Source organism: Macaca nemestrina, chromosome 14, assembly GCF_043159975.1.
Source record: "Macaca nemestrina isolate mMacNem1 chromosome 14, mMacNem.hap1, whole genome shotgun sequence".
NCBI classification, from domain to species: domain Eukaryota; kingdom Metazoa; phylum Chordata; class Mammalia; order Primates; family Cercopithecidae; genus Macaca; species Macaca nemestrina.
In genome coordinates, this window is record NC_092138.1 from 42,927,313 (window position 1) to 42,948,955 (window position 21,643).

The following is a 21,643-nucleotide window of genomic DNA, read 5'->3' on the forward strand; positions in this document are numbered from 1 at the left end:
TAGCTACTCATAGAGTTTCTCCTGTTAGCCAGACATAATGACAGTAGCTCAGCACACATAAACTTTTTTTTTTTTTTGAGACAAGGTTTTATTCCCATCGCCAACTGGAGTACAATGGCGTGATCTTGGCTCACTGCAACTGCTGCCTCTCAGGCTCAAGTGATTCTCCTGCCTCAGCCTCCCGAGTAGCTGTCTGGTTAATTATTTTATTTCTTTTTTGTACTTTTTGTAGCGATGGGGTTTTACCATGTTGCTCAGGCTGGTCTCAAAATCCTGAGCTCAAGGATCAGCTCACCTCGGCCTCTTGAAGTGCTGGAATTGCAGGTATGAGCCACCACGTGCAACCAACATTTAAGATACTCTATCAGTTTCCCAGTGCTTAAACAAACTGCAGCTTAAAAAACCAGAAATTTATTTTCTCACAGTATGGAGGCCAGAAGCCTGAAATCAAGGTGCCAATAAGGCCAACTTCCTTCTGAAGGCCCTAGGGAGAAAACATGCCTTGTCTCTTCCAGCTTTTGAGGGCCCCCTAGGTATTCCTTAGCTTGTTTGTCTGTTTGGTTTTATTTTGCCTCCATCTTCATGGGGCCTTCTTCCCTATGTCTGTGCCTTCACAATGCCTACTTAAATGGAAACCACAGTCATAGGATAGAGCACATCCTAAACCAGCATGAACTTAACTCACTACATCTGCAAAGACCCCATTTCCAAAGGTCACGTTCTGAGGTTTCAGATGGACATGAATCATGAGGAGACACTAATTAACCTGGGCTGTTCTTGTTGGGAGCACTTAGACATATTATGAAACTTGAAGGGGTTGGTTGGCTTTCTCCCATATAGTCTGGTAGGGAGCATCCTCTATAAAAATTACTTGCTAGCTCAAACTCAGATGGGAGGTTAGTTCATGTTCCAGCAGCCTACCATGAAATAATGGCATCTTTCATTATGGAGAGCCACTAAATGATGGCTAAGAAGGTAGATGTGTCACTGGGATACTAAAATGAGTTTTGTTACATTGGGCACCTAAATTTACAATGATTGGTTAACAACTTTTGAGTTGTTGCAATATGTAGTTTCTTCTATTTATTTTGTGTAAGAATCACTGAATTCTCATATTTTAGAACTAAGTAGGCCGGGCGCGGTGGCTCAAGCCTGTAATCCCAGCACTTTGGGAGGCCGAGGCGGGCGGATCACAAGGTCAGCAGATCGAGACCACAGTGAAACCCCGTCTCTACTAAAAATACAAAAAATTAGCCGGGCGCGGTGGCGGGCGCCTGTAGTCCCAGCTACTCGGGAGGCTGAGGCAGGAGAATGGCGGGAACCCGGGAGGCGGAGCTTGCAGTGAGCCGAGATCGCGCCACTGCACTCCAGCCTGGGCAACAGCATGAGACTCCGTCTCAAAAAAAAAAAAAAAAAAAAAAAAAAAAAAGAACTAAGTAGAACCTTTGTGATAAAATAATCTATCATTTTGCAGATAAGATGAATGAGAGGGAAATGCATGTTTGTTAGCTAATTTGGTACAAAACTAGTAGAGCAAATTTCCCCTCATTCCTTGCTCAGTGTTCAAGTTGGACTTGTCATGTTTATTAATGCAAATAATTTTGATTATGATTTTGTTCATCTGAATACACTTGAATAGTTCTTGACTACACTGAAGAGCAACTTACAATATTACTGCATTAACAGCATCTGAGAAAAACATATACAGGCAGGATACTTCTCTTTCTACAATGTCATCTTCCTCTAATCTATGAGGAGTCTATGAATCTTTAGTGTTAGAAAAAATTGTGGAGGTAAAAAATACTAAGCTTTCCATAATGATGTTGTCCAAAGTTCCTTTAGCTGTAACTATGGACACCGTATGTGCAGTTAGACATGATAAAAACCAATTTTAAGTTGTAAATCTTGAACAGTATATAACAAAGCTTTTCCACAGTAAAAAGAACAAAAAAAATGCTTGCTGCTTCTTTATTTGTGCACTACTGAAAATTCTTATTTATTCACTTTAATTCTGCATTTACACAAAAATGCTGTAATAAAATATCTGTACACTACTTCTGTTACAAATATAGATAATATTTAAAGTGACTTTATATATTCTAATGTAGGAGTTTCACGCTCTAAAATGGGAATGAACACATGATAATTCCTCACCAGTTGTCTCAATAAACAGCTCCATCTGTTTCCCTTAGTCTTAAACTATTGTATTATAAGATGTTAATATAAGGCGATGAAATGAAGTTATGTTAATCGCCTTAATTTTTCTATCAATTTACTAATGGCAAACAACCAAAATAATTACTAACACATTGTTTTCTATCATTAAGATTAATATGAATTGAAAACCAATTGCACAGCACACTAACACATTTTTAATGTTGCATCAGTTGTTAAAATCAGCACTAAAGATTCTGGGACCCTTCTATGTTCCTCTATGATTAGCAGCATAGTTGCTTTCTAGAAAACCCATAGTCAACATGGGGTGGCATCATCATTTACTTATAGCAACATGAAAATATTTTATAAAAGGTCAAAAATAAAAATGAAAATTGAGATGTGCATTAAATATAATTTCTTTATAAAATTTAGGGACATTGCTTCATATATTTGCTATTTACTCAATTATAGAAACCAATTTTAGCAGGAAAAATACATATGCATGCAAGAGGTGGGGAGATGCAATGTTTTTATTATACTGTGTTGAAAATTTTAAAATACTGACAGTATTTTTAAAGATTTTTCAATAGAAAACTTTTTTTTCCTTTTTTTAGTTTGGGGTTTGGAGAGGAGGTAGATTGCCAAATTGAGGCATTTTTTTAAAACTCCCCAAGACTTTCTTTATTTTATATTTTCATTTTTCATCCTAATTTACTGAATCCATTTTTTTTGGTTAGCTTTAGAATTATCTTTCTTTATACTAACGAGATTAGCATGTAATAATTCTTGCCCATGTGACTACAAAACGTTAGATATCTTCACAAATAAAAACCAGATTCACCTACACAAATATTCCTTCTCTTTTTTAAGGTCACAAAATGCAAGAAGAAAAGAAAAATGATGTGAGGTTGTCAGTAAGGAAAGCATTTCTATATGAGAAAAACACACTTAAGTGTTACTTCCCCCCTATAGTTTTGAAGACCCGCTGAACACAGGATAAAAGAAGTCAGGACCAGTCCATTCTCCTCACAGTAGGAGGTGAGCTAGGGGTGGGGTTGGCTCAATTCTGGCAGTCAATTCAAGACAGAACCATCAAAGTGACAGTGCCTTTTGTCCGTTTAAGGATGGCAACAGCTTCTTCATGGGTGACTCCTTCTAGACTCTGCCCATTGACAGCAATGATCTGATCGCCCCTTTTCAGACGTCCATCTTCAGAGGCTGCTCCCTGCAAATTATAAGGTAGACTTGTTTATTTCTCAAAAAATGCTGCCTTGCAGCTCACAACAGAAAAAGATCTCAACAGGAATGTAAATTGCTCTGCATGTACACACACATTGCTCCCAGTGCTCCATGGGTGCTCTAAGCCATTAAGCAATGATGAACATAGACAAAGAAGGTCTTTCTCCTAAATGGTTTTAGCATTGAGATACCAATTTGAGAGAGAATTTAGCAGTCAACATATTAGTTGGATGGGTTTTTGGCTGTTCAGCACAGCAGTTGGTGGGAACACAAATTAATAAAGAATATTTGGGAATTTGCCTAGTAGGAATGATTCAATAGAATCCAGGATTTTCTATCCTGTAAAGAAGACCTACAGAAAGAAGGTAAATGATTAGGTAGGAACAAAAATAGTTTTACAGGACAATGGCTTGAGGGATGACAAAATCCAAAGGTCTGAAAAGCACAAAGCCACCTGAACGTTCACTACGGCAGGATAAGGCGTAAGTTCTAAATTTAAAACCCACTGCTATTTCTAATTCTTTTTGTGGTTTTGAAAAAACTATGCAAGCTGTCTTAGTTCTTACTTCCCAAGGGTAGAGAGATTCTTCATATTCCTTATGGACCCTAAATGATTAAGATTAAATACAGACATTGTTGTTTGAAAAAGAATAAAGCATGCTTATAGAAGACAATTATACAATTAAATATAAAATTAAAGATATGGAAAAGTTAATGAGGAATCCATAATGATGAAATTCTTAAAATATGTTCTAACTAGCATGCCTTAAATAAATTGTTCCTAGGCTGAGGAAAAGGACTGTGGACTCTTCTATTCACTAGCAAATGCTGTTTGTATTTTTGGACATACCAATAGCTTTTTAAAAAATCTTATAAATTAAGCCTATAGCTAGCTTGTTGTAGGTAACAGCACTTTAAATTGGCTTTAAAAAAAAAAAAAAAAAAACCTTTTCCAAAATAATAAAATAAAACATCCATAAGGGACCATACCACTAATCCAAAGGCCCTATATCAAATTTTTAAACAGGTTTGACTAAGTTTTGTTTCTTTTTACACTATAAATTTTGAGATTCTAAATTTTTCCCTGCAGGAATCTTGTCCAATTTTGTAGCTCCTGAAAAACGACTTAACATATTAACAATAATTATATGGGTTTAAATTATTTTAATAGGTTTACCAGTACTGCAATATTTTTACTCTTATTCTAAACCTTAAGATAGAATAGGTATAATTATAACTAGACAATCTTGTTAATTGAATCCCTTGATTGCAAATCACTGACTTATCATAGATGATAGGGTTGCTGGATACTCCCTAAATTTTTTTCAGTAGTTATTTTTGTTTTAGTCAATGAAATTAAACTTATAAAATAAATGCTTATTAATTTTCATGTGTACTTTATGTACTTCTCTATAACTATTTTATACTTCACAACGACAAAAATATGCAAACAGAAATATCAGTGCTCTATAGCATACACATTTAAAATGTTCCATTTTCAAAAGACAATCATGTGCAATTTGTGTTCAAAGAAAAAAAAATAGGCTTTACTAACCAAAGTTCATTAATATTTTTATGTATATTGTTAAGAGTTTCCATGGAGTTTCAGTTTGAACCTATTTTCCTTTAAATATAATGAAACCTCAAATTGGACAAAAATATTTAATGACCTGTTCCTGTAGGGAGTTTTGAAAAGAAATGATCAACTGTTAACCATTTGGCATTACCTCAGGCCATAAACTAATAAGCCAGCTGCTGACCACTATTAATGAATGTTTAGGGGAAAAGAGGGTGGTTAAAATTTGCAAGCTTACCTTTGCAAACACTGTTTTAACATAAATGGGTAAGTCTCCATGAGGGCTGCCATATCCTCCAACTATACTGAAGCCTAAGCCATCTGGTCCTCGCTCTAGTGTAATAGACTTACATTGAGGAGGTCTACGGTGAAGGAAAGGAAAAACAAGATTTAAATTAAAAAAACCCTATATCTATATATATGTTATGAATTATCTGACATCCACCTAAAGCTAGCATAATTCTCTTTGTCACTGACAAGGAGTATATTATGGGTATTTTTGAGATGCTTAAATTGTCAGTGCCCGCTGTGCTCGGTATTTTAAATTTACATAATCTAATGAAATCCTACTTAACACCCTAATTCTATTACTCATTTACAGTTCCCTTAAACTAACATATTCATGGCATGTTCTCGTTGTACAGAGAAGCTCATTCTTTTTCCAGTTTATTTAAAGTGAGAGAGCTAAAGTTCAGGGGACAATAACAGAATAAGTCATAAACATCAGTACACCCAAGCTCAGAGAGAAAAATCATTTATAAGCAATGGAAAAGCTGCATCAAATTATTTAAATTTTCTAATGTGCCTCTCTCTGTTTTCCAATGCTTTTTTATCCAATTGTTGTTACTTAATACCGTGAATTTTTTCAATCCAGAGTATAATATGTTAAATGAATAGGCAGTGCTGGAAATTTTAAAATGATAGATTTGACTTGCTCCATATTACATGAAGTGGTAACATCAAGATTAAAATATCCTCCGCCCCAAAATCAGAGCTGAAACCATGGGAAGGGTAGTAGCATGCATATCTATCTAGCTAGTTATCTATTTCTCTACTTATCTTTGATCAGCTAAATCCATGCCATAATTATTTGAGTTTAGAAGCACCTGATATGTGTAATTCATACTTCATATATCCTATCATTTTACCTGTACGTAATTCCTAGAAACACGGGACAGAGAATGCAACTGTCAGGAAGACTTGATTCATAAGTAAAAAATGATAACACTAATCATCATGTATGAGCGCACCCTAAATCATCCTGAAATATACTGCTTGACGTCAGCCCAGTGAAAGAAAGACTGGAACTTGCAGGCTCCTGCTGATGACCTGTGACCACACTCACATCTCCTCCAGCAACCACCTGCACACAGGAGAAGGATAAACAGAAAAAACACATGTTCCTGGGGCTAAGGAAAGTAATTTTTCTTAAAAAGAGCACTTGGATTAAAATGTACATTTTATTGTCCATTTAATCATTTCTGTTAACATAAAATACAACCAAAGAGAATGAAATTTCACAAGGTCCAGAGGCCTCTTAACTGTCCTGACAGTAAACACATTCTTCTAATTCTATTGTACAAAGTTTTTTTTGACGTTTTTAAAATGTGGTCTCATATGTAATTATTTTTTAAAGACCTTTGGAATACAAGCCACTTGCTAGCACTACTTAAAACTCTAGCAAATAATCATGTACTGCTAAGGCCTGGATTTTTTTCCCCTTAAAGTATAAAACAATCAATGCATCCGAGTAAAATGTTACAAAATATGTTCCATATGCACTTTCTTGGAACTCTTAATCATTTACGTTCAAGAGAAATATTAAATAAAATAATAGCAAAATATTTAATCATTTTTACTGCTTTAACATCAAAGTTCATGTGTCTTCAAGCTACCTATATTCTGAATTATGCTTGGGATAAAAATCTTACCTGCATTTCAATGGAGCCAGATGCATTTTTCAGTAGGTTAACTGCTTGGGTGTGAGTCATGCCCTCAGTAGATGTGCCACAGATAGTGACAATCCTATCCCCAACCTGCAAGGGAGAGAAAGAAACGGCCATCTGCTAAAGCAGCCATGGAGAGTGGGTCTTTGAGACCTGAGTATTCATTTCCTTCTCCACCTTGCACATGACATTTATACTGCTACCAGCCACTGAAATATAACTAAGGAAACCACTAATTCCAAGAAGTCCAATAAGCAGCAACCACAAAAAGAAGCAGTGCATAATGGTTGAGTTCCATAGTGTCCAGGGGAGAGGGAGGGAGAAGGAGAAAGTCACTCTTCCCTGTTCTTCATTTCTCTTGGGTGAGACATTACTTCCTATTAAAAGAAAAAAAAACTCACTATCATTTGGAAACTGAAATTTCTCTGGACATTACTATTATAATCATTAGATGTGACTCTAAGTCAGAGGTTGGCAGACTAAGGCCCAGAGGCCAAATTTGGCCCACTGCCTGTTTTGGTTAATAAAGTTTGGTTGGAAGACAGCCATGCTTATTTGGCTGCTTTCACAGGGCAGAGTTGAGTAGTTGCAACAGAGACTCACAGGTCCCACAAAGCCTAAAATATTCACTATCTGTCCTTCCAGAAGTTTATTGACCCTGTGCTATGTATACAATCAGATTTTAAGTGTCAGCCATAAATCTGGATATCAAAGGAGGCTGAACCATTCCCAGCCTAAAGACTATTTAAACTAAAATGTGGTTATGTTCTGAGACCTATTTTTTGAGGTATGAAACCATAGAGATTTTTGCTTTAGAGAGACTGAGTTGCCTTAATGGAATATTCATGTAATTTTAGAGCTGGGCAGTTGGCATAAATTCCATCGTAGTGCTCCACAATTTGGATAATCCCTCAGCTTTGAGGCAACTTGCATATTGTTTTATAACATTGTAAGTCATATTTATATTAAACTTCTGCAAAATTATCAGTGAATGCAAATAAGTAATACTTTTCAATTTAACAGAGTTAAATCAGCATTTAAACCAATAAAATATATAAGAGAAAAATTTCACTTCATACTGGTGTTCTGAAAATACTTTCTGTTCTCTTTTAGCTTGTTCCACAGAATTTCAACATATAAAAATATGTATTAAGAAACAACTATAAATCTCCCTATTTCATTTAATTGCAAATCTGCATTTTCTCCTTTCTTTTAATATTCTTTATCTTTTACCCTAAGCAAGCCTTGCCATGGTTGGATTAGATGATTTAAAAGTAAATGTAGACATTTAAAACTGCCTTGCAACAGCCAAATTCAAAGGTTTATAAAAACACTTCTGCACATTTTGCTAGGGCTTTTGGGGTTGTTAGTATGACTTACTCTGAGTTTTTGGGTCTGTGCTGCAACTCCAGTTGGGTGCATCATTGCAATAAATATAGGCACATCACCAAGTGGGCTGCCCACTCCTCCAGCGATGCTGATTCCCAGTGAGTCAGTAGGGCCCTGCCATGGAACAGATACAAAATTTTGGTCAAAGTGATATTTTTCATTGACCTTTTGTTTATTCTTTGGCATGATATCTATAGTCAACTCTGATCTTCTAAGTGGAAGGGCGAAAATGAAGTGCAAGAAAACTGCATTACTTTGACGCCAGTGCTTAGTGTGGCTCAGGAAAATAAGCATCTGTTCAGGAAGTAAAATAAATCAAGACATTCTAAATGAAAATCATTTTGCAGAACTGATGAAAAGCAGGTAAACTCATGAAGTGAAAAGACCACACTTTTGGAATCAGTCCTGTGTTCAAAGCCAGGAAGTCATACTTGTAAATGCAGGAACTTGAAATAAGTACACTCCACTCAATAAATCATTAGATCTTCATTTACAAAATGGAGACAACAGTGCCTCTCACAGAGGGCTGCAGTGAATATTAAATGACATGATGATGACATGAAGTGTCTATAAGAGTGCTCAGAACAATAGTAAAGGCTCAATAAATCACAGCTGCTTTTACTTTGTCTCTTGTGCATGGCTGTCGGGGGAATCTGTTTCAGAACTAATAAGTATCTGCTGAAGTGAAAGGTTTACTTATCAGTGTAACAAGTGAGAGGCATCGTACTATTTTGTGTGGGGTCAAGTTGATGCTATTTTCAGCAAAAGAGAGTATGCAAACTCATTTTTCAAATGAGGTACTATGATCAGGAAATTCATTAAGGACTACATTATGTTATTTCACATGTAATATGTAATAATACATACTTTTTTGAGATGAATACGTTAAAACAGTAAGCAAGTTAACAAGAAAACGCGTAAGATGTCTCCGAAAACACCAGAGTTTATATTGTTTTCTCTCCCCAAGTTACCTTTTTTATTTCAACTGTTCTTAATCCCTGTATTTCAGATGCCACTGTAAAGGCAAAAAAGATAAAATAGGGTTATTTTATGTTCATTCATTTTTTATCTCATTAACATATCTAAAGCTGGATGGGACTAAATGGAATAACCTAGGTTTCTTTTTTATTTTTTTAAGGGGGTGCTCAAAGCTGCAAGTACACATGATTAGAACTGTCTCACATAGGAACTATTTATTTTTCCAGTTGGAAAAACGTATATACCATCCCATTCTTCCATTCTTCCTTCTCATTTTAAGTGTTGATTATATAACTACATAATCCACTTTGAACGAGTCAAGGGCAAAATGTGCTTTGCATAGAAAGACACATGTGCACAGTTGACAGGAATAAAGTCATGGATGCATTAAAAAAATTCATGAACTTAAGTGCCTAAATTTCTAGAGTATTAGTCACATTGCAAACACAGATTGCCATATGGTTAGTTTCTTCAATTTGAACAACTCTCAACCAATGCACCAAGCCAAAAATTCCTCTGCAGCATGATTTCACGTAATTAAAACACAGGAGGATCACATTGATTTTCTCAAATTTTTGCAATCTTCATGGAAAAAGAAGGCTTCACTTAATGGCATCTTCTGATTTACTGGTGTTACATTAAACACAGAAAAGGAATAAAATCAAATACACCAATCTGCTTAGTAAGAAAAAAAATTACAGAATCCTGATTAAAATGTTTAGTGTATCTTGTAGGGTAAACATCAAATGGGAAAAGCTGCCATAGGCACAACTTCATGTTGTTCAGACTTTTTGCTAACACATGTTTTTGTACCTATATTAGGATATGGGATGATGTGGGGGAAAAGAAAGCTCAGAGGTAAACAAGAAAAAAAAAATCAGTGTTGACAGCCAAAATTCAAACCATGTTTAAAATACTGAACCAATCTTACATGCATTCTTCTTTGAGCTACTTTCCAGTGACTCCGATGTACTGGATCCAGAGAGTGGAAAAGTGAAAGATGACAGGCTGCCTTCACTCACCTACAAATACACAACTATTTCAGAATGTTTTCCAAGTAACATACTCCCTAAATACCACTTATTTCACAATTTAATCTAGAGACACATACCTGTTAAGCAATGGTGGCATTTGATAATTTGATGAGCAATTTAAACACAGTTTCTACTGGTGTTTTTTTTTTTTTTCTTTTAAAAGGAGAATTTGTCTAGTGACATAAATAAATTAAAGCTAAAAGGGTAGATGAAATTGATTCCAATCTACCTAAAATTTTAGTGGATAGTCATAATCTAATACAAACTAATCTTCTTTAAATTTAAACTGATGTGGTAGGAAGACTAGGACTTAAACAAAAACTGTAGAATTACGGTCAGCTAATAGGAAACTTATGGTAGTAACTTAGAAAATTAGTATCGGGTCTTTTCTTTTTTTTTTTTTCCTTTGAGACGGAGTCTCACTCTGCCACCCAGGCTGGAGTGCAGTGGCGCATCTCCGCTCACCACAAGCTTCGCCTCCCGGGTTCACGCCATTCTCCTGCCTCAGTCTCCCACGTAGCTGGGACTACAAGCGCCCTCCGCCATACCGGGCTTTTTTTTTTTTTTTTTTTTTTTTTTTTTCCAGTAGAGACAGGGTTTCACCATGTTAGCCAGGATGGTCTCAATCTCCTGACCTCGCGATCCGCCTGCCTCAGCCTCCCAAAGTGCTGGGATTACAGGCGTGAGCCACCGCGCCCGGCCTACTATGGGGTCTCTAGGGATAGATTGATGAAAATTGGCTTCCACCATCAGTAGACAAGACTGAGGAGAGGGTCAAGAGGTCTTGTCAAGAGTCTTGAAATATTTAACATCATATTTTTATACATGGTGCTGAGTATCTATAGTTCACTTATATGGGACTCTTCAGTTGAATATTGATTGATGTTGCTATAAAATATTTTAAAAATATGTTATCTTGGGGTGAGGTGCAGTGGCTCACGTCTACAATCCCAACACTTTGGGAGCCGAGGCGCGTGGATCACAAGGTCAGGCATTTAGAGACCAGCCTGGCTGACGTGGCAAAACCCCATCTCTACTAAAAATACAAAAATCAACTGGGCGTGGTGGGGCACGCATGTAGTCCCAGCTACTCGGGGGGTAGAGGCAGGAGGAGAATCACTTGAGCCCGGGAGGTGAAGGTTGCAGTGAGCTGAGATCGTGCCACTGCACTCCAGTCTAGGTGACAGAGAGAGACTCCATCTCAAAAAAAAAAAAAAAATAATAATAAATAACAAATAAAAATAAAATAAAATGAAAATAAAAAATATGTTATCTTGGTAGGCTTTACATATATTAGGTAGTTACCTTTTGAGATTATGGAAAAAGAATCATGTCAAAAAAGAATGCCTGAAATCAATTTCCTTAGAATAACTTATAAACTACTCAACAGCTACACCTTGTTTACCTGGCTACTCTGATTCTTTGTTCTTCTCTGTCTCAAACTCTTTACCTCAGTCACTATCCCATGTTGCTAGGGGGCCAGACCTTGTACACAGACCCACAGTCAGGGCCATCTATGTGTCTTCTTGGCATGCTGATTGCATCACCCTGATGCACTCCACAGCTACCCACCTGGCTGCTTTGAGAAGGCCTCCTTTCTGAATGGAATGGACCAGCTTTGATTCTTCCAACTTCCAAGGTTACTGTGCCTAGGGAACACTGGGGGTGGGGATGGAGGGGTGTTTTATGGAAATGTTTAAATAAATGCTATAATCATCTTTAGGAATACATTTTATTCTTCAAGACTTTTTTGAAAGGCATCTTCCTTTTGGAATTTCTATAAGCAAGGATACCTCCAATCCCTTGTGGAAAATGGCTTTTTTAGAAAACATTCAAACTAATAAAAATAATAACAAGTAGCAGCAGCAACACCAAGTGTCTGTCTTATCACCTCATGATTTCTATGGAGACTACTTCTACCAAAAAGAAATGGAGAATTGAGCAATTATCTCATGAAACACACTAATTTTGATAGGCCAAACAAGCTGAATAACTGAGGGTTTAAAAAACAAAGTGACTGTAATCCCAGCACTTTGGGAGGCCGAGGCAGGTGGATCATGAGGTCAGGAGATCAAGACCATCCTGGCTAACACGGTGAAACCCCGTCTCTACTAAAAATACAAAAAATTAGCCAGGCGTGGTGGCGGGCGCCTGTAGTCCCAGCTACTTGGGAAGCTGAGGCAGGAGAATGGTGTGAACCCAGGCGGTAGAGTTTGCAGTGAGCTGAGATTGTGCCACTGCACTCCAGCCTGGGTGACAGATCGAGACTCCGTCTCAGGAAAAAAAGAAAAAAAAGCAAACACAATGAAACCACCACTACCACCACCTCAGCAACTTGTTTTGCCCTCAATAGAAGAGGTACTTAGATAATTGGGTAAATTCTCTTATGGCCACACTGGGCCTGAATAAACTTATGATATAAAATTTAGATAACTACTACTATCAACAGGAAACATGAATTGAAGACAATCTTCTTGTACCCCTTTACAAATAAACCATAGGCATGCAAGAAATGATGCACAGTCTAATATGGAAGTAGCACAAGGAGGTGTTTGAGATCCTGTTTTGGAGTCACTGGATTAAATCCAGACTATGTGATTTATTAGCTGTGTGACCGCAATGGATGTTTAACCTTAATAAATCTTTTACTCTGAATTTTAAAAACATACAGTATTATAGGTTGTTGAGATAAATAATCCATGAACAATGCTTATGACAGTGTCTAAAATGGAGTAAGATTAATACAAACATTGGGTACTGATATTATTATTCAGTGATGAGAGTACAAAGGGATGTGTTATTCTTGAAGATGTTGATCATGAATCATACTTTGAAAGGTCAAAACTTGACTTGTAATATCCATAAGTTTGTTTTTTTATTTGTCTGATTTGGGGTTTCTTTGCTGCAAATTTACCAAACTCTTCTTGAAACTATTTATATTTTCAGTTTACATAACTGTAAGGTTAACATGTCCATACATTAATTATTCACTGTGTAATGTTGCAACCCGTTCACCTACCTGTAACACTTCTCTCAAATATCAAGGGCTTTATTTTAAAAATTGTTAATTTTTCCAATACAAAAGCAATTTACGCCCACTAAAGAAAATTTTGGAAATAAAATGAAAAAAGATGGGGAAAGAAAAGGACCCATAAGTCCAACAGATACCTCATAATTATTGTTTAAAAAACTTAAAAGATTGTATTTTTTACACAGTCGTATCTATGCCGTAAATACAATCCTCTGTCTTATATTCTCCACTAATTACATTAGTCCCCCTTTATTGTAGGGGGGAATATGTTCTAAGACCCCCCGCCAGTGGATGGCTGACACTATAGATAGTGCTAAACTCTACATATACTATGTTTTTTCCTATACATACGGTTTAATTTATAAATGTAAAATAAGGTTTAATTTATAAATTAGACACAATAAGAGGATAATAGTAAAATAGAACAATTATAACAATGTGCTGTAATAAAAGTTATATGAATGTGATCTCTCTCTCCCTCTAAAAATACCTTATTTTACTATACTGTGGGCAACTGAAACCACAGGAAGAGAAACTGCAGATTAGGAGTGACTACTGTATATATTTTATCATGTTAAAATAGTTGTCATGACACTTTGGGAGGCCAAGATGGGTGGATCACGAAGTCAGGAGATCGAGACCATCCTGGCTAACACAGTGAAACCCCATCTCTACTAAAAATACAAAAAATTAGCTGGGCGTGGTAGCGGGCGCCTGTAGTCCCAGCTACTCTGGAAGCTGAGGCAAGAGAATGGTGCGAACCCGGGAGGCGGAGCTTGCAGTGAGCTGAGATCACGCCACTGCACTCCAGCCTGGGTGACAGAGCAGGGCTACCGTCTCAAAAATAAATAAATAAATAAAATAAAATAAAATAAAATAAAATAAAATAAAATAGTTGTCATGAACATCCTTTCAAACAGATACACGTTTGCCATGCATCCTTACTATTTATACCAAAGTTTATGTAGTTTTTGCCAACCACGTTGCTTCCAATTTTCCCACTATTACAAATAACACTTCAATGAACTCTATGTGCATGAAGAACTTTATGTGAAGTTGTGTATTAAGGATTATTTATAGAAGATTTTTAAATGAAAAATTAATAAAACAAAAATAAGCAGCAGCAACAAACATGTAAGTTATACAAATATTTATGGTGTTCATTATGTACTGTCAGACTAGCTTTTTTTTTTTTTTTTGAGATGGAATTTCATTCTTATTGCCCAGGCTGTACTGCAATGGTACAATGGTGCGATCTCGGCTCACTGCAATGTCTGCCTCCCGGGTTCAGGTGATTCTCCTGCCTCAGTCTCCCGAGTAGCTGGGATTACAGGCACATGCCACCACACCTGGCTAATTTTGTATTTTTAGTAAGGGGTTTCTCCATGTTGGTCAGGCTGGTCTCGAACTCCCGACCTCAGGTGATCCGCCCGCCTTAGCCTCCTAAAGTGTTGGGATTACAGGCATGAGCCACCACACCTGGCCAGACTAGCTTTTTAAATGACTGTTTTAAAAATTATTTACATTGTTTTATGGATGCTTCCATTTTTTTCTCTCTTTAGGATATATAATTCTTAAAGAGATAACAATTGTTTTTAATGTGTCTCCAAAAAGAATGTATTCCTCCTTAAAGAATTCTAATTACATTATGTTTTAAAGATTGAGAACCCTAATGAGAAGTGATAGATGTTAACTTTGCTTTAATAACCAATTTATAAACAAATTCATATGTTTGGTTTATATAAACCAAAATCCCTCCATGAAGCCCAGCCACTCAGAGGCTCCCCTTAGCGTATTAGACCTCCAACAGCTCTACTGCTGCTGGGCACTGTCATGCAGGCTTATGTTAATTGCTACCCATGATATGGGTACTGATGATGACAGTTTTCTAGTTAATGTTGAATTATACTTCTTCAGGTCATAAAACACATTAGGTTAAAAAACAAAACAAGGAGATAAGCATTGCCTATTTACAGGAATGCAAATTCCCTCTAGAAACTGGAATATTCCCTGACAGAGAATATGGCTAGGTCCCAGGAATTGTCAAGTGACTTTTCTGTGCTTTACAATTCATTCATTTTTAAAAATGAAACTGGTTCTGCCTTTCCAATTGGATAATGATCCTTCATGGTGAGTTTTCTTTGGAGGAAAGGAGGAAACCAATTTTATAATGTAAAATGTACTTGAGTTTAGAATGATATCTAGGGATGGAGGCCTTATAATTAGGATAATCCCCAGTGAAGGTACTGCCGAGTGAATCTGCATTAAATTACTTTCGTTGCATAAGGATGACCATTCTGCTTCTGATTTTAAATGTCAATTTCAAATAGTTCAATAGTTTTGAGTCAGATTAGTATTTGGAGCAAACATTCCCTTTTATGGAAGATAAATGATAAAGTCTTTCCATTTTAAAAGATTTGACTTTTTTTTTTTTTTTTTTTTTTTGAGACAGGATTTCTGTCACATAAGCTGGAGTGCAATGGCATGACCACAGTTCACTGCAACCTGTGCCTCCCAGACTCATGCAATTATATACTGTGAGTAGCAGTGTGTATTACCATTCTCATTTTATGGGTCACTCAGCTACTAAGTGGCAAAAGTAAGACTTAAGAATCAGTCTTAAGGCACGCACCACCATGCCCAGCTAATTTTTATATTTTTTTTGTAGAGATGGGATTTTGCCATGTTGCCAAGGCTGGTCGCAAACTCCTAGGCTCAAGTGATCCACCCGCCATGGCCTCCCAAAATGCTGGGATTACAGGCGTGAGCCATTGCACCCAGCCTTGAGGTGACACTTTAAATAAAGAGAAGTCATTAGTAATTTGACTATGATAGCCCAATGTTAAAATTCTCTTTTTTCTTCTATGCTATTACACAGAATTATTTTTGGCATCTTTTACCTTTAGCAAAGCGGCAACCGCTTCCTGGGTGGCATTACGAACATCTTCCCCATTCACCATTAATATCTGGTCTCCCTGCATCAGTCTTCCATCGGCATCTGCAATTCCTCCTTTGACAATGTCTGACACAAATACTCCAGTATCGTTTCTGCACACAATTTTGAATTTCAACATTATCTTTTCCTCAACTGTAATGCAATGCTTATTTAATAAAAAGTTATGTTTTTACCCAAAATTTTTACTTGTTTTTATGACTTTAAAAGTTTTATTATTTGGAGCAACACTGGGGCAACATTAGAATTATATTTTTTGATAAATAACAGCTTATGTCTTAGAGTGCTTCATAGATTGAAATATCTCCAATAAACATATTTATTCTTCATCAATTATATACTGTGAGTAGCAGTGTGTATTACCATTTTCACTTTATGGGTCACTCAGCTACTAAGTGGCAAAAGTAAGACTTAAGAATCAGTCCTTGGATGCAAGCTCTACTATTCTTTCCAAACAAGAATGGAGCTTTGAATGATAGTAACTTGTGGTTAAATAAATATGTTGCTATCACCATCAACATCATTAATATTGCTGAAAATCATAACAGATGTGTATCTCAAACTAAACACCATTTATTAACTAAAAATCTAAATACCATTGCTGTGATGTCTTTTATTTGAAATCATTACACATCTTCCACACGAGACAGGTTTATGCAAAATAAACACAAATCTTATTCCCAACCATTCTTTCACAAAACTTAAAAAAAAAAAAAACCCAAAACTTCTAAAGATACGAAGATAACCATAAATAGAAATACATAGTAAAAGCTGAACTGTATCACTTGTTCTTGCCAAGGTCATGACATCAAACCATTTCACCATTTGATCTTCCACTTTCCCATCTTTATAAACTGGATATTGGATTAGATGGTCTTTGTATGGTCTTCATAGAGTTTAGGGTTAATTAATGGTGGTTTTTATGATGACCTGGTGACCCCACATCCTGTAGTAGCCATGTTACCCATGTCATGTTTCATAAGAACTAGGCTACTGATACTGTATTCCAAAAAAAGTATAATTTTTAGACATATTCCCACTGAGACTCAAATAATATGCTAAATTCTTTGTGTTTAAAAATAATTAGCCTTTAGCTGTCTCTGAGAAAACAAAATGGTGTAAATGCTTTTTATTTCCATACAGAAAAGTTGCTGCAGAACCAGGGGTCTATGCTGCTGGTTTGGCAATTCTGAAGAATGCCTATTTCCAAAGAAGGATATCCTGACATAAAGATCACCATTTCACAGATTTCCAACTCACTGGAAAAAAATAAGCTGATTTGAAATGGTGGCTATCTGAGGCCCAAGGAATGATGAAATCAACTTAGGGCCACTGCAGACTGCAGGTGCGCTTTTTACTGAATGCTGACTTCACAAGTTTAACTATCTGGTAGATTCTGAGATCAGATCCAGATGGGCTTATAATACTAAAAGGAAGAAAGATTTATGAAATTTGCTGGATTATATATTTGTTAGTATCGCTTATAAATGAATTTGTTAATATTACTTATATGTAAATACTTTTCAAATGTACTTATATATAAATGAATTAGGTTGTGAATTTTTGTGCATTTACTATTCCATTACCACCCAGGCCCCTTGCTTTAGGTCCTATTGATGGCACACTCTTGTTCACTCTGATCCTTCTCCCTACAGTATCTTCCATTCTCCTTTAATAAACCAATTCTCACTTATCACTTTTAGCCTCAGCTCAGACACCTCTTTTCTTAGAAATTTTCCCTAATTCACTTTAATTAAATAGGGTCAATTGGTCCCTTTCTCCTTTGCTACCATGGGTCCCCCACAAAGCATCTTTGTCACTCATCAATAGATTCCTTTGTTGCAAGAATATATTTAATTCAACATTCACCAGACGATGAGTTTTTGGAGGTCAGGAACCATGTCTTCTTTAACCGTGTTTCTGAAAACTTAATGTATTTCCTAGCACATAGCAGGTGCTCAAAAATATACCAAATGACTTTTTGTTAAGTACCTTCAAAACCTTCCAATATTCTGATTTTAAAAGTCCAAAACCGACATCTTTTTATGGTTCTGTAGTGAGGGGGCTAACAATTACCTATTGAACACTAGCCACTGATAAAAGATTTAGCTACTGCTATTACTCTTTAAAATAATTTAAGTCCCATCATTTCCAAGGGAGCATTGGGTTTGTCTTCCTCAGTCACACCTTTTACCAACAATACTTAATCCTAGGCCTTTTCCCGGCTTCTTCTGCAGCTCAATAGTGAGGTTGTCACACACTTCCTCCTCTTTGTATGGGGCCTCATCTCTGTAGAGTGTCAGGCGCACCCTCTGTGGCGTCTGTCTCAGGACATTGATTGCTTCATCATGTGTGGCCTTTCTCAAGTCAATTCCATTCACCTGGACAGAAATGGGACACTGACTGTGAGGAACATGAGAAGCAAAGGGGAGTAAGGTGGGGAAAGGGAGAGAGAGAAAGAAGCAAAGAAAGAAACACTCCCCCCAGGAGCCTTTTCTCTGTTAATTTTGAAGGTCAAAAACAGGCATTCTATACCTCTAAGATCTGATCTCCAGCCCAGAGTCTTCCATCTTTACATGCTGCTCCTTCTTCATAAACTTCATGGATAATAATGGCACCCTAAGGGCCCAAACAAAACATACCCATACTTATCCCATTCTCCTAGGAATGGTGAGCAGAAATGGAGTCCAAACACATTACACTTTGACAGACAGCAATAAGGGTTATAAACTCTGGCTCTACAAGTACAAGCCCCATATAATTCAAGGGAAAGTGTAACAACAATTTTTGCTAAAAGGCTCAAAGGAGCTTATACATTTTTCCTAATGATAGAGAACATTAAAGAAAAAACTATAAAATAAAACATGCATACACAGATGAGAGACAACTTTCTTATTCATAAATGAAATCATTTTTAAGGTATATTTGGCATTTAGAAAATTTTGTCTACAAAGTATCTAATTTTTCAAACTCTCTCTCTCTTTTTTTTTTTTTTTTTAAGATGCAGTCTCACTCTGTCACACAGGCTGGAGTGCAGTGGTGCAATCTCAGCTCACTGCAACCTCTGCCTCTCATGTTCAAGATATTCTCCTGCCTCAGCCTTCCAAGTAGCTGGGATTACAGACGCCACCATGCCAGGCTAGTTATTGTATTTTTAGTAGAATTGGGGTTTCGCCATGTTGAACAGGCTGATCTCAAACTCCTGGCCTCAAGTGATCCACCTGCCTCAGCCTCCCAAGGTGCTGGGATTATAGGCATGAGCCATCGCGCCTGGCTCAAACTCCTCTTAAAATGGGTTTAACTCAACCTGGATATCAGCAAAAAGGAAATTAAAATGTAGCAAGGACTGGTGAACTGATAGAAACACTTTGAAATTTCAAGGTCAAAATCACCAGTGTAGCAGAATCATGCTGAGTCAGTATTTATTGGCTTGCTCAAAGGAAAACCCCCTGTACCCAACTGAATATTTGCCTTACAAATTAAAATAACAAATACAATTTTTCTCGGCCTTCACATTTCCTTTACTAGAACTGCTAGACATCTCCCCATAATGGTCTCCGAGGCCTGGCTGAAGGGCCGCCTGTGCAGAAGCACCTCTGGGTGGTGCTCACCAGCAGTGTGTCTGAACCCCCAACGATGCTCAGGCCCAGCCCTGTTCGCCCTTTGGAAATCTCGATGGTGGTTTCACAGCCAGGGATAATGGGGCAGGTTGCAGGATCAGACGCAAAAATTGCCGGTGTTGATGATCTGCTTGTATCTAAAAATAAGTTAAAAATGAAATACAAATAAAAATTAGTTACAAGGCATATCCATCAAACTCATCACACAGATTGACTCTGAGGGATCGGCAGGGAAATGGGTCCAAGACTGTGGACAAAAAGAGACTTTATATTTACCTCAATCTTTTAATTATATTTAAAAATAAAACAAATGTGATTAAATCGCCATTGTTAATTTAAGGTAGTGGGCAGAAAATTACTCATTTAATTATTTTCTATACTATCCTGCATGTTTTAAATTGCTAGAGATATAAAGGATAGGATATGAAGAAGAGAGAACAGAGTTAAATTGAACCTCAAGTTTCACTTTGATATTATCCATTTCAGTGAAGCCAAACACACTTCTTATGAGTTAAAAGATTTATAAAACTCAGAATAGAGATATGTTGCAAAGACCTGGAAGTATATTCAGGGAAGACCACAAAACACATCAATAATTTTGGTTGTGATGCCTGCTTTTCGGGGCTTTTTACATTTTTGTTTCCTTCTTATCCTAGAGCATCTCTTCTTATGTAATCAATTCTAAGCAAAAAAAAAGGACCATTTGCAGTTTTCTCCTTGGGTCTCACTTGATGTTTTATACATTCAGATGTCAAATCCTGGTGCATATATGTTCCGAAATGAATAGGTAAGAACAGATCACGAGAAAAGGGGAATATAATTTCACACATTATTTTATGAGAGTCTTCATATCATATCATATGTTTTATGATAAAACAAAGAGCATACAGCAAATAGCATGTTTTGGGAAAGCTAGGACACTTGGTATAGTAGCGTATGCTTTAGACAAGATGTTCTCTTTTTAGGAAATCAGAAACAGACTATTTTCTTGCTCCTTAAATGGTAAGAACAGGTGTAAGATATTTTCTTTTATGTTAAGTTTTCATTTAGCATTTCATATTTTTATAGACAACACTATTTAGGGATCAACATAAAATTGAAAAATGAGAAAATTTCCATAAAATCTTTTAGCACTTCAGTGAATTATCCAGTCTTTCTAAATAAAGGATTATTTTCGGAGATGTATTACTTTAAGACTTTTTCATCCAAGTACATTACAAATGTTTTAAACTAGTGTTTCCTTAAAAAACTGTTAAAAGAACAGTTTGGAGGCCAAAAGAAATTTCTCCCCCCACCCCCTGTTACAGAAAAAGCCAGTGCCTTTAAGTAATTTTTTAAAGTTTTGATGCTGCAGAGCTTGAAACTTACTGTTTTATTACACATCAGTGTATTCTTTCTCGAAAAGTAACTCAAAGGAATAATGTACCTCCGTATACTAGACTGGAAGTGTAATGACACATTAAAGTGTCATCCTACGGTTCACTTAACCTAAATCCATTTCCATTATGACAAGACCCACTATTACACCTAAAGCATAGAACTCAGATCTGCTATGTAGACCACGGCAATGACTAAAGAGTTTCTTAAAGGGGCAGGCAGTACTGATCCCACCTATGAAACAGGATAATTGCACATTCATTCTACAGATAAGAAAGCTGAAGCTTAGGGAAGTTAAATTATTTTCCCAGTTTAAAAAAAATCATCTACAAAATGATATTTC

At 36.5% G+C, this 21,643-nt stretch overlaps 1 protein-coding gene across 24 annotated transcripts in view; it reads right to left on the reverse strand.

Annotated features, from left to right (window-relative positions):
* Window positions 1–1,954: 1,954 nt before the first annotated feature.
* LOC105489102 (multiple PDZ domain crumbs cell polarity complex component) overlaps window positions 1,955–21,643 on the reverse strand; it is a 175,392-nt gene continuing 155,703 nt past the window's right edge. For 14 of the 24 annotated variants that reach the window (XM_071077783.1, XM_071077778.1, XM_011753787.3 and 11 more), the window contains 12 exons: window positions 19,915–20,060; window positions 18,839–18,922; window positions 18,491–18,684; window positions 16,251–16,398; window positions 11,892–11,978; window positions 10,217–10,307; window positions 9,279–9,322; window positions 8,299–8,421; window positions 6,904–7,008; window positions 6,223–6,335; window positions 5,211–5,334; window positions 1,955–3,382 (listed from right to left, as the gene is read on the reverse strand). In XM_071077783.1, coding sequence (XP_070933884.1) covers window positions 3,236–3,382; window positions 5,211–5,334; window positions 6,223–6,335; window positions 6,904–7,008; window positions 8,299–8,421; window positions 9,279–9,322; window positions 10,217–10,307; window positions 11,892–11,978; window positions 16,251–16,398; window positions 18,491–18,684; window positions 18,839–18,922; window positions 19,915–20,060 — 1,406 coding nt within the window. In that variant the 3' untranslated portion in view covers window positions 1,955–3,235. The remainder of the gene's footprint in view (window positions 3,383–5,210; window positions 5,335–6,222; window positions 6,336–6,903; window positions 7,009–8,298; window positions 8,422–9,278; window positions 9,323–10,216; window positions 10,308–11,891; window positions 11,979–16,250; window positions 16,399–18,490; window positions 18,685–18,838; window positions 18,923–19,914; window positions 20,061–21,643) is intronic. The other 10 variants (XM_071077786.1, XM_071077781.1, XM_071077785.1 and 7 more) reach the window with 2 other exon arrangements.